The sequence below is a fragment of the Suillus fuscotomentosus genome, assembly GCF_016647785.1.
Source record: "Suillus fuscotomentosus strain FC203 chromosome Unknown F5891scaffold_13, whole genome shotgun sequence".
Lineage (NCBI taxonomy): Eukaryota > Fungi > Basidiomycota > Agaricomycetes > Boletales > Suillaceae > Suillus > Suillus fuscotomentosus.
In genome coordinates, this window is record NW_024539525.1 from 591,695 (window position 1) to 605,262 (window position 13,568).

General features: G+C 48.9%; 1 protein-coding gene across 1 annotated transcript; it reads right to left on the bottom strand.

Moving 5' to 3' along the window:
- Window positions 1-218: 218 nt before the first annotated feature.
- F5891DRAFT_1127252 (uncharacterized protein) lies at window positions 219-3,137 on the bottom strand (the record flags this gene model as incomplete). The annotated part of the gene is made up of 12 exons (XM_041364165.1): window positions 219-650; window positions 700-1,029; window positions 1,075-1,089; window positions 1,201-1,272; window positions 1,334-1,513; window positions 1,575-1,671; window positions 1,702-1,886; window positions 1,958-2,147; window positions 2,205-2,401; window positions 2,457-2,639; window positions 2,687-2,740; window positions 2,961-3,137. The coding sequence occupies 12 exons, from the start codon at window positions 3,135-3,137 to the stop codon at window positions 219-221; spliced, it is 2,112 nt and encodes a 703-aa protein (XP_041228994.1).
- Window positions 3,138-13,568: the final 10,431 nt, after the last annotated feature.

Consider the following 13,568-nt stretch of genomic DNA (forward strand, 5'->3'; position numbering starts at 1 on the left):
GAGTTTGGATCTTGTTCTCTGCCTTGACAAGAGAGCCCAAGGAATCATTTGTGTGGATGACGGCCTTGCGGTAGTAGGTCATCAAACCGATTAATGCAGTGTTCCACTTGTTGATGATCTTCGAGAAAGTGTAGCTTGCTGCAAGCCAAGAATGAGGAGATCAATGATGAGTATTGGAAGACAAAGGCAGAAAACTGAAGACCGTAAAATGAATATCATTATGCTTGAAGAGACTTGATGCGAAGGAACATGTCCGCATCTATAGTGTGTATAACCAAGTGATCTCCATCCATTTCCGGATCTCTGGCAAGCACAGCACCTCGAATAATAGACCGGACAGAAATAATCTCAGACGATGAGCGAGGTTTGGCTTGTACATGCCACAATCCCAAATCAACATCCTGCCTTCGGCAAACACCAATACCGACATCATAAGGATGGATGAGGGCCAGAGCAAGATCAGTATCACCAATCGAGCAGCCAAACAAGTACACGAGGCGAGTGAAGAATGGTTTGTCTGTAGTTTTCACGATGACGCAATTGAACCTCGGTGATCCATAGAATTTTGGGCTGCACCGAAGTAAGTCTCGGTGCAGGCACCAATCAACCATAGACTTGTAGTTCACCTGCAGGAATTGGAACTCTATAATCTGCCAGAAATATCAGTGAGGATGATCAACTGCAACAAAGGTAGTATACCTCGTCGTCGGCTTGGAGATGAAGGGCCCTTCCTGGACCATCTGGCAAGGGAATGCCATTCTGCAGTAGGAACATGTTCAGGAAGACATTTAATTTTGTCCAAAAGTTGGTAAACGCTCTGTCGGTTCCGTGTGCGTCCATGATGTCTGAAAAAGAATGTCTGCCTTGCTTTGAACTTAAGTGCACATGGACGATAGGATCCACTAGTAGTTCATTCAGAGTTTCATTTGTCTCTGGGTCGTCAGTAGCGTTTCGACTGTAGTTGTCAAGCTCATCAAGCTCGGTCCGCATAGAGGTTGATGTCAGAAGCCAATGGTCATATCGCAGGATCTGTAGCTTGTCAGTAAAACATTAGACTTATGGACTGCAATGAACCTGAGGAGCCACATCCTTGAAGTTTGTTTGTCAAAGGTAAATTTTCCGTAAACCACCATGCATCTTCTCATTTGGTTTAGTGTTGTAGTTACGTGTCGCACCTTTAGCCAAGATATCATCGAATACGTGCGTGATCATGTGTTTCTTCGGGAAGTTCCAATTTTTGCTCGTTTCAGGCTGTGACTCGGGGATGTATTCCTAAAGAAAGTCCATCAGACGAGTCAGATGCTCAAAGATTAACAGCATCTGAATGACTCACCTCCATCAAATCTGAGAACTTATTCAGGGCTGCCCTTCCAGCCGCAATAGTCTCCTTGGTGTGAACTTCAAATGAAGCGTAGATATCAAACTCGATATAGTAGTGGATGCAACGTAGAAGCAGGTATCCTAGCTTAGATTGTGATTGATGAAGGATGTCCTGTGCTGTAAATAGAACTAGCTTGAATTTAAAGTTTGCATCAGTACCAAAAGATCATGTTCAAGGCTGGCACATGGCATACCTTTGATATGTCCTCATGAAGCGAGCCATCATTGAAATCAACTGACATGACAGTCTTAAAGTGTGTCAAGTTCGGCCATTGTGGAAGAGCATCAAAGCTAAGGTAGTAAGTCAGCACCACAACGAACTCGCATTTATGCAAGATTACATACTTTGCATCGAGTTTAGTAGCAGTGTCCCATCCAAGATCAGAAATCCAGAATAAAAGGTCCTTCCACAAATGGTCCCCCCATAGTCCTTCGTGATTCATATGCAGGCGATCAATAGAAAGCGCCTGATGAACATCTGCAAGAAAAATTTTCCAAAATATGTTCTATTAATTTAATGAAGTCAGTGCCAAGTCTGTCAGCAGGGCACAGCAACGCATACCTCTACATTTCAAACTGAATAAGCCTTTAGAGCTTCCTCCTTTTCCTTTTCTGTATGCTTTCCTCTCATGGTGCAAAGGACCTGTTGGGAATTGCAACTTGTGCGCAATACAAAGACACAATTGACCGACTGCTCATCTTGAGGGACTAGACAGACCAGACATGGAAATTTGCCTTTCACACTGCGAATCAACGCCATGACACATCTCTGGTAGGTAAACATTAGACTGGCAGTAGAGTAGTAAACTAATGGTAGCACTTACTGTTCTTCGTAATCTCCGCTTAAGATCAGTATTAAGGGCCAGAGACGGCGTCGGATCTGATCCCCACATTCAAACCAGTAGCCAGTTTTCGAATGCAGCTCAATTGACTGGAGAAGCTGGTAGAAGGAATTGTGCCACACCGCATTTTTGAAGTCAATGAAGCTCTTCTTTTTTGTATGTTTTTGATCCTCGGGAACCTGACAACATAGTCAGTAATATCGCTAGCAGTGACACACATTATAAGATTCTAACAATTGGCAACCAACCAACGACACGACCTCCTCCTAGGGCTGTATTACCATTGTGAATGTGAACAGGCAGGTTTGCAATGCGGGCAATGATCGGATAGCCTTTTTCAGTTCCAAAAGAAGATAATTTACTTTTGTCAGCATACAGAATGAATGCCAGCGGCTTTGCGTCCGATGGAAGTTGAGACTATGACAGTAATATTAGGTAGATGAATGAGAAGCTGCGAGACATACTTGTGCATTCCAGAAGGCGTTAGCCATCCATGGTTCATCAATGAAGCAAACAAACTGTTCTCCGTTGAATTTGGAAAGACGTTGAGCATCAAATACAAAGTGAGGTGCAAGACGATGGTCTCACAATAAATCAAGTGCCCAGTCCCAGAGAGGGCGGTAGTGCATGTCAGACTCATGTGTCTCGTCCTGATGCTTAACAGATACTACATCCTTTCGAAACTAGTGTACACTACATCATAAGCTTCAATAAATGCACAAAAAGGAAATTAATTACTGGTGTATACCATTCTGAAGCCATTTCCCACAGCGAGCGAACCTCATCATGACTTTGCAACATAAATATGTCCTTGCCACTGGCGGATCGATGTACGAGATCAAGCAGTCGATTTGTCTGCTCCTCCATCATTGCAGCTTCAAGCACGATCTCTGCAACTTCAAAGTCCAGTTGCATCCGGAAGGGTTCCCATGGTGAGTTGTTATGAGGCACCTGGTCCTCTGAAGAGCAGCTGCAGGAAAAGTCGGAAAGTGATGTACAGTGGGAGGAAGTTCGCTGTGTGGATGGTACTCGACTTTAATGTCATTGAGTTCATAAGTGAGCTTGTTGCGATCATTAAGATTGGGAGCATCAAAGTCAGGCAATACAGCAGCATCGGAGTCGACCGGTTGATGTCTATGTGGCGACGACCCTTGCATGTCTGATGTAGATAAAAGTTAGTCAGTCTTACGAGTTCGAACAGTGAGGTAATGATACCAATATCATTCTCTATGCCCTCATTTCCTGCCGCTGTAGAGACTCGTGCATCTCATAGTGTGATATGGCGCTTTACACTAGGGAGTATACAGCACCAACTCGCAGCATCACTCTATGTACCATCCACAGTGATTCCTATATGACGCGCAGCTTTCCCGCGCAACGCGCGCCATGCGCGCACCATTCCCGCGCTTCGCGATGTATACGCGCGCACGCGTTCCCGCGCTTGCGCGCCCTATGGCGCCAGCCATCCAGATGCATCCATCCACTGTCCACCAAGCTCCCTAGTGCGTATATTTCCATTTCCTTTATTAGCATAGTTCCACCTTTATTTTTATCATGCATTCTCACTCATATATATATTTACATACCTACTCGGTAGCGCTTCGGCTCCGCATGAGCACGCTTAGGCGCGCTATATAAGCGCCAGCAGTACATACTACACTGGACCTTACTTTTCCCTTGAACTTACTAGTTATCACCCACTATTTACTTAGCAGTACATAGTAGAAGTCTATTGGTCTACACTTTGCATCTATCTTTTCTTATATTGCTTTATATCATCACTTAAGCTTAGTCTCTTTTATTTCCGCTTACACGCGCGCGCTTTCCCGCGCTTCGCGCTAATACGCGCGCGCGTTCCCGCGCCTTCGTACCTTGCGCGCACTTGCGCTTTCTCACGCTTCGCTGAAGCGTACCTCTAGATCTTCGCAGCACTCGCTTCCCCTAGGGTCGAACGCACTTGTCTCCTCAAGAATAGCAGACTAGGTAACGCGCGACCTCACAACATTTTATAGATACAGTTAGGAGCATCCTTGTTCCTCATTGTATTGTTGTTTCTACAACTGGAGCCCACCGCGAGGGGAGCAGTCAGCAAGATCTAGTTCAGCGCATCTTCGCACTTCACACCAATTCGCGCATATAAAGGTCAATCTCTTTGCATATTCAAAAGCTAACCAATTTCTAGTCACGCATTCTCGCGCCTTGTGCGCGCGCTTTCCCACGCCTGTGCGCCTTGCGCGCGCACCTTTCATGCGCCTCAATGCCTTATAGATTGCCCATCCGCGGCACAGCAAACGCGCCCAAGTTCGACGGCACTACAGACAACCTCGCCGAATTTATTGACGCATATGAGCAGCTTGCTGATGAAGCAGGACTCCAAGGACTCGACCGCATCAAAGGTATCATCCGCTACCTTGCGCGCGATGATCGAGAACTATGGGGAGGCATGCCAGAAGCGGCAGTAGATAATTACAGCGCCTTTTTAGATGAGGTGAAGGTAATGTATCCTGGATGGGATGGTAAAAGACGCTACGCGCTCGCGGACTTGCGCGCCATCGCGCGCGAATACGCTAACAAACCAATGCCCTCTTGCACAGAACTAAGCAGTTACCTGCGCGCATTCAGGAAGATTATGCAGCCACTCATGGACGAAGACCGTATTGGAAAGGCCGAACGCGACCGCTTATTCATGGAAGGAATCCCTAGCGATGCTCAGGCGCAAATCCGCTTGCGCCTTATGATCAAGTTCCCTGACCACCACCCATACGACCCATTCCCATTCATGGACGTCTTCGCAGCTGCGCAGTTCCTATTACCTGCGCGCGCTTTTCCCGTGCCAAGCGCGCCAGTTAGCGCGCCCATAGTAGCACCAATTGCCACCTTAGTCACAGCAACTGCGCCAGTGCAAGCTAAAGTGGCTAAGTACAAAGATCAATACCACGCGAGTCGCGCAACGCAGGATACGACCATTAGCGCTAATGCAACAGCTGGACTCTTCTATCGCGCACCCTCAGAAGCTGTACTTGACAAAAAGCCATCAGTTCCTATTCACGCGCCTCACGCGCGCGCCTTTCCCGCGCCTTCGCGCGAATCACGCACACCTCAACCATCAACTGCGCCAGCATACAAAGGTATACCAGACTACATCACTTTAGATCACGAACTCGAGCGCGCGCTCACGAAGCGCAACCAGAAGCGCACTGCAGGCGCCTCTTCACCTTCATCATCAGCACCATCTCCTTCACAATATCCATCATTATCCGCATCATCATCACCAATCACAGCATCAGTAGTCAGGGATGACTATAATCATCTATTGCACACTAACGCGCCAGTTGAAACACGCGCGCCTATCGCTAACGCATCGCGCGCGCCTATCGCTAATGCATCGCGCGCGCCTATCGCTACCACCTCGCCAGAAGTCAGGGATGACTCTAAATATCTATTGCACAGTAACGCGCCCATTGTGGACGTTATTACGCCATCGCTTGAAACGCGCCCGCCTATCGCATCGCTTAAGGAAGAAACCTCGCCAATCGCACCATCGCCATCACTGCTATCGCCACTCGCATCATCAGAGGTCAGGGATGACCCTAAACATCTATTGCACCTTAGCGCGCCTATAGAGGAGCCTCCTGCCGCATCAGAGGCTCAAGTCGCACCTTGCATCAACCAGAGTTTGTCTCTGGAAATTCCAGATGTCACTCGCGATCACGCGCACATCGCACTTTTTGCTTCCAGTGACTATCGTGCACCGGTAAAACATCCGTGCAACACGGTGCCTAACCACCAAGCAGAGCATGTCTCAGGCGACCCTGGTGCGACTCAGGCGCACCATATTGCGCCTGAGGACGCGCAATGCGCGCGCCTAGAGGCGCGGTATATTTTTCCTCATCTTGTTTCGCGTTTTTTGTCTTTTTCATGTTTGAAGCTCTTAAGGAGCTATATGACCATTCCAAACACTTTAATTTCATCTTTGCACTACCCATTGTTCACGCGCCATGATTACGCGCATCGCGCAATATGCGCGCGCGTTCCCGCGCCTCGTGCATTCATAAATTTAGCAGAGTCTTCGCACTATCGCGTTTCAATCACTTCTCCCCTTTTAAATCTCATTTCTATCATTCAACACAAAGTATATTCCAATCAGTCATCCAGGCGCGACTTAGGCGCGCGCCTGACACATACATATGCGCCTAACCCCCCTACCATCACCTTTAACTTCGCACTTCGCACATTGATTCGCATTCTTCACGCTTTTGCTTACCATGTCAATTTTGTTCCTGCGCGCGCTGATGCGCACTATTCTCTTTCGCCCATGCGCCTTCTGCGCCTTGATATACAACCCTTACAGCCCATTTGTGCAACATTTGCGCCTAATTTTACACTACATACATCTCTCACTAACGCATTTGCAGAGAAATGGCTGTTCCTCGCGTGTTCGGCCAATATAATCAAATTCGCGCGAAATCGCCCCAAGGCGCGCACATCGCGCGCACCCTATCAGCTTGTAGGGCGCCTCTACACCCCTCACAGCGCCTCCCATTGGCGCGCCTTCAACCTGCAGCGCGTTGTGCAGGAATTCATTCTGCCAGTTACAAGCCCCCCCAAATACGCCAGCCTTGCGCATTCCAACCCTACCTTGGGTAAAGCGTCAGCTCGCAAGAGACGCGAAGCGCGCTAGTCACGTGCGCTCGCACGCACTCAAGGAGGAGGATCGAGCGCTTCAGCGGCGCATCAAAGGAGGAACATATACCAACACTGTTTCATAGGATATTGTTTGTTTTACCCTGGGTTTCGTCCAGTGCTCTTTCATTTCATTTTCTCTCATTATAACACTGTCCAAAAGACTAATAACACACTGATATATGCATATAGGAATCACCTAGAAGAAAAACAACCATAGATCGTGCCCGCCTAGCTCAATAGTATATTTCCTCTTCGCACGCATGACGCGGCACCATGCTCCTTTTTACCTTAGAACGCGCACATATGCGCGCAGTCTTCCCACGCTCACGCGCATATACGCGCAATCTTCCCGCGCACATATGCTTCACGCGCGCGCGTGCGCACTTCCCGCGCCTTTCTCATAGGAAGGTGTAGATGTTGACAGCTGCACGAAGAAGACAAGTCGGATAGGACATCCGCAAAGTTTACCATTTTCCCTTCATATTTTCACTTATAGTTTTACTCATGCTGTTCAAACCTTTAGCAACTAATATTTAGCACGCCTAGTAGGACTTGGTTTGGACATGGATTGGATTGCTCCTGGACTGCGCCACTTCGCGCCATCCCCACAGAATACAACACATGCGACACTCATGCGCGTTCTCGCGCCTTGCGCGCGCGCACTTTCCTGCGCTATATGGATATGCGCGCATCTCGCCCACGCTTTGCGCGCCACATCCATATCACCCTTGCATCATCACCCCACACCCATGGCACATTAATCACATCAGAGTCACCCTCGCAATCCACCATGCTACGCTTCATTCCCGCGCCTTCACGCATAGCGCGCGCACATTCTCGCGCCTCGCGCGTAACATGCGCGCAACTTCCCGCGCTTCACACATACCATTCTTATGATCACGCATTCATCGCCCAACAACCAAAGCATCGTACATGCATCGCACATACATACTATCACGCAAAATCCTCACCATGCGCGCGCTGAGTGGGGACACTCAGAATTTAAGTCCCTGGGAGATGTAGAGACTCGTGCATCTCATAGTGTGATATGGCGCTTTACACTAGGGAGTATACAGCACCAACTCGCAGCATCACTCTATGTACCATCCACAGTGATTCCTATATGACGCGCAGCTTTCCCGCGCAATGCGCGCCATGCGCGCACCATTCCCGCGCTTCGCGATGTATACGCGCGCACGCGTTCCCGCGCTTGCGCGCCCTATGGCGCCAGCCATCCAGATGCATCCATCCACTGTCCACCAAGCTCCCTAGTGCGTATATTTCCATTTCCTTTATTAGCATAGTTCCACCTTTATTTTTATCATGCATTCTCACTCATATATATATTTACATACCTACTCGGTAGCGCTTCGGCTCCGCATGAGCGCGCTTAGGCGCGCTATATAAGCGCCAGCAGTACATACTACACTGGACCTTACTTTTCCCTTGAACTTACTAGTTATCACCCACTATTTACTTAGCAGTACATAGTAGAAGTCTATTGGTCTACACTTTGCATCTATCTTTTCTTATATTGCTTTATATCATCACTTAAGCTTAGTCTCTTTTATTTCCGCTTACACGCGCGCGCTTTCCCGCGCTTCGCGCTAATACGCGCGCGCGTTCCCGCGCCTTCGTACCTTGCGCGCACTTGCGCTTTCTCACGCTTCGCTGAAGCGTACCTCTAGATCTTCGCAGCACTCGCTTCCCCTAGGGTCGAACGCACTTGTCTCCTCAAGAATAGCAGACTAGGTAACGCGCGACCTCACAACATTTTATAGATACAGTTAGGAGCATCCTTGTTCCTCATTGTATTGTTGTTTCTACACCGCGCTGCCATTGTCTTGTGTGGCCCAGATCGTGAGGGGGTTTACTATGTAGTCATAATGGTCAGAACATGAACAAAATGAGTAGGTGTGCGCTCACCAGCAGATCCAAACTGCGCGCATTCAAGACCTTTCTGTTGTTTACAAAGCCTTCAAAGTTCTTTTTGATGCTCTGTACCATTCAAATTGATAAGTGTTAGCATGTCAGAACATTTGATAGCTTACCATTTTGCTCGGCAGTCCGAACTATCTCAGCAAGTTCTTCATCCTCACGTTGTTCCCGTTCGCGTTTTTTACATTTCCTTGAATGGGATGCCAACCCACGAGCCAGAAGTGTCATACCACAAAGATCGCACTGTGGTCTCTGATGATCTCTGCTGCTTTGCAGGTAGAGTCTTGGGCATTGGCGTGTATTGTGGGTGATGGATTTAGATAAAGGTGAGCGCTGCATGGCATAATATGAGGGCATATGCTTATTGTGACGACATTGAAACTCAGCTTAGGCATAACAATCTCAACGTAACCCAATCGAAATGGTGGTTAAAATTATATCAAGGCACATTGAAATGTGGGAGCATTATAATGCCCGAAAAAGATCTCCAACGAAAGGTACGACTACTTGTATGTTAGTACTTGTACTCAAACATTACAGGAACTTTTACTCACGTCTCAGTGTTCGTTGTACAAATCTGAGACATTTCGACGATGGCTGGCTCCTTTTATAAGGTGAGTCTGCCAGCAGGAGTTTTTGATGAGAACATATACTTAAAGAACGAAAAAGATTGCTGATGTTGACACATCGTCTGGATTCTCCGTTTGGTGGCGCTCGCACAATGAGTTGCTTCATCCTTCGGCTGTAGTGCCATTCTCTCCTTCGGCTCTCCCTCTCTCGGCCTTTCTGTCCTCAGCTTCATCGGCTCTCAACACTCCCCCTTGAGCGCTATCCAAATGCATCATCCCTCTCAACCTCTGCAATCTGGGCTGGGGCAAGGCCTTGGTGAACGCATCGGCTACATTGTCCTTGGTGGGGCAATAGATGAGCTTGAAGATGCTGCTCTTGACGTGCCCATGGATGAAATGATATCGTAAGTCTATGTGTTTTGTCCTTGATTGAAACTTGCCGTTCGATGCTAATGCAATGGCTGCCTGATTGTCGCAGAATATGGAGATTGGGAGGTTTGGGGCTTCGTAGAGTTCGGCGATGAGGAGCTGTAGGAAGAGGAGTTCACACACGACACTGGTAAGCGCTATGTATTCAGCCTCTGCCGTCGACAACACTATTAATGGCTGCTTCCTCACACTCCAGGCTATGGGTGCGCCATTGTACATAACGACATAACCCGACATTGAGTGTCTATGGGGCTGCGACACCCAATTGGCATCAACAAAGGCCTCTAGGCCACCATCCGTTGCTCCCAAGGTCAGTTCCATCCTGTCTATGGCCTTCAAATAATGTAGGGCCCGTTTTTCAGCTTCCCAATGGGCTCTGCCGGGGTTCCTCATGAACTGCGACAATGTCGCGACCGTGAAGGCGATGTCCGGGCGGGTACTGGTGGCTGCGTACATCAAGGACCCAATGGCCCTCTGATAAGGTATGTTCGCGCATGTCTTGTATTTCGGCGTGGGTCATGGGGGATTGGTCTACTGACAGAGTCGTTGTAGATTATGTTGGGGTCTGGACATTCTTGGTGTCGCCCAGGCGAAAACATTCGACAATGGTCATGACGTACACCTTTTGAGACAGCGTGATGGTACGTGCTCTTCTATCCCTTGTTACCTTCAGTCCTAACAGCCACTTTAGCTCTCCCAGATCACTTATCTCGAAGTGTCGCTGGAGCTGGGACTTGAAGCAATGGATGTGGGTGATGTCATTTGCCATTACAGCCATGTTGTCCACGGACACCGTGATGACAGTATGCTGGTTGGAGGTATGTTTGTGGTACACGGCTTGATCGACTTTGGACCTGCTGAATCCCAATGTTAGGAATATGCCCGATAGTTCTTCGGCCCACTTGAATCCTGCCTGCTTCAGGCCAGGCAAACTCCTCCTCAGCCTCAACACCTTTCCATGCTGGTCCTCCTTCAAGTAGCTGGGCAGGGTGCGCATATATATTTCCTCCTGGATGCTGGCATAGAGGTAAGCACTTTTGATATCTACCTGGTGTATCTCCCAGTTTTGCTGAGCCGCCATCGCTAGGACCATCCGAATTGTTATCATGCTGGCTGTGGGGGCGAAAGTGTCAAAGTAGTCGACACCGAGCTTCTGCCTCTGCCTGTTCACCATGAGTCGGGCATGCAACTTCAGCTTCTCGCCGTCTGGTCCATATTTAGTGGCCAGGACGTAATGGCACAGTATGATGTTGGCGCCTTGAAGTGGGTCCACTACCTCCCATGTACCTAGCTTCTCCAACTGACTTATCTCATAGTCCACTGCCTCCTGCCATTCAATGGCATCTGGACCATTTAGGGTCTGCTGTAGGGTGGGTTCTGGCTCTGCTGCGGCCAAGGCAAGGTGAAGATATTTTTCTTCATCCATTAGGTCCACCTCTGATGCCTCCAACAGATTCTCCATCGTTAGGGCAGCTGTCTGGCCCTCATTTAGCGCCGCATAGTATCCGGGGGATGGTCTTGCCCTCATTGACCTCATTGGAGGAGTAGATGGTTGAGGTTGTTGAGGAGTAGAAGGTTGAGGTTTCTAAGGAGTAGAAGGTTGAGGTTGCTGAGGAGTAGAAGGTTGAGGTTGCTGTGGCATGGTGATGGGCTGGACGCTACTAGGTGAGTTATTATTACCGTTGCCACTGCTATATTCGTTAATAGCAGTAGACTCCCCCTCATCCAGCACACCATCAGCTGCCAGGATCAGCTTGAAGGTGACATTCCTTTTGACTGTGACTCGACGTTTCCCGGGCCAGTATACCCGGTATCCCTTACTTTCAGCATCTACCCCCACGAAGACTGCCTCTTCTGCCCTTGCCTCCAGCTTACCAGCCTCCAGTGCATGGACGAAGACTGTCATCCCAAATTCGTGGGCGTGCGACAAGTCTGGCTTGGACTTGCACACCATCTCATAGGGTGTGCTACCTGGGATGGCTCTTGAAGGTAGGCAGTTCTTGAGCCACATGGCATAGCTAACGGCTTCGGCCCACAGATACTATGGCATGTCTTTGCCCAGGAGCATCGCTCTCGCATGCTTGACCAGGGTCCGATTGAGCTGTTTGGCCACACCATTCTGCTGTGGTGAGTCATGCACCATTAGTTGCCGTTCAATACCTTGCTGACACAAATATTGGTCAAACTCAGTGCTCAAATACTCCCCTCTGTCTGAATGGACTTTGCGCACGCAGACACCTGGTGACTGACGCGTCACCCATGCCTCGTAGGACTTGAACGTGGTAAGTGCGTCACTCTTTTGTTTGAGGAACTTCAGTCGTGTTTGGCGGCTGAAGTCATCCGTAAAGCTGACATAGTACTTGCAGCCTCCCAAACTTGTCATCTGGGCCAGTCCCCAGAGGTCCATGTGGACTAACTCTCCATAGGTGAGTGCGTGAATTCTCATCTCTTTGGGAAAGGATTGTTGAGCTGACTTAGCCTTTGTGCAGGTCTCACAGAATTCTGCCTTTGTCTGTGGGTCAAACTCGACTCCCACCACCATACCCTTCCTGATGGCATCCACCAATGCATTTTGGCCAATGTGGCCCAACTTTCGATGGAGCTGGCCAAAGGTAAGCTTTTCCTTTGCGACATTGGCATGATGGTGTTGCTGACCCTTTGTTGCAATGGTGTACAGACCTTCTACCTGTGGGATCTCTGCAATGATTTCATGCTTGGGTCCTCGAGAGAGGATCTTGCACATCCTCCCCTCGAACAACATGGCCAAGCCAGCAGATGCTATCTGGTTGGTGGATATTAGGGTGAAGGCCATGGTGGGCGCATATAGTGTGTCCTTGAGTGTGACACTGGTGCATTTTGCACCCAAAGGTAAGTCTATTTTCACATCACCGCGTCCGGTAGCACTGACAATGGAGCTGTTCGCAGTATAGACCCTCTGGGGCCTTATTTCAACAAAATTGTTGAACTTGGACTTATCCTTATCTGGGCAGAAGTGGGAGGTAGCACCGGAGTCGACAATCGTGCCTCGGCGCTCGACAGGTATGTGCATATTTTCAGCTACACTTGCAAGATCTGATGTCACAAAGGCATAGTTGTCCTGTGGTTTGGACTCTTTCGCGGTGTTTGCCTTCTGGGTACGTGCACCTCTCCTTGCCTTCTGCTTCAGTCCCTGACCCTCCTTTCCACCTCCTTTCCTCCAGCACTCACTCTTAAAGTGACCTTTCCGGTCGCAATTCTGGCAGACAGCATCAGGGTTATAGTGGGGTGCTGCGCCATCCTGGCCTTTGGACTTTGCATCATTGGTGCATGCTGAAAGGGCTGAGTTGGCACCTCTCTTGGACGGGCGTCTGTCAGTGAGCAAACAATGCTCATACTCCTCGCTGATAATGTTGACAAACTCATAGGTACTTAGTGGTTTCAAGGGTGATCTTGGCCGCTGCGTTTATCGAGGACAGGATGGGCCGATACGATTCAGAGAGGGACCCTAGGATAATCACGTAGAAATCCTTTTCATCAATGGAGGCTCCCATTCCTGTGAGAGATTCACACAGCCGCAGCATTTCACTAAAGTGCACTCATATGTCTCTGTTCTCCTTGCACCGAGTCTCTTGCAGCCGACGTCTAAGGTCGATCTGCACTAGTTCTGTCTTGCCCTCGTGAATCTGACACACCTCTTTCCAGATGTCCGACGCAGCCTCGAGTTTTTGGACTCGCAACAGGAGTC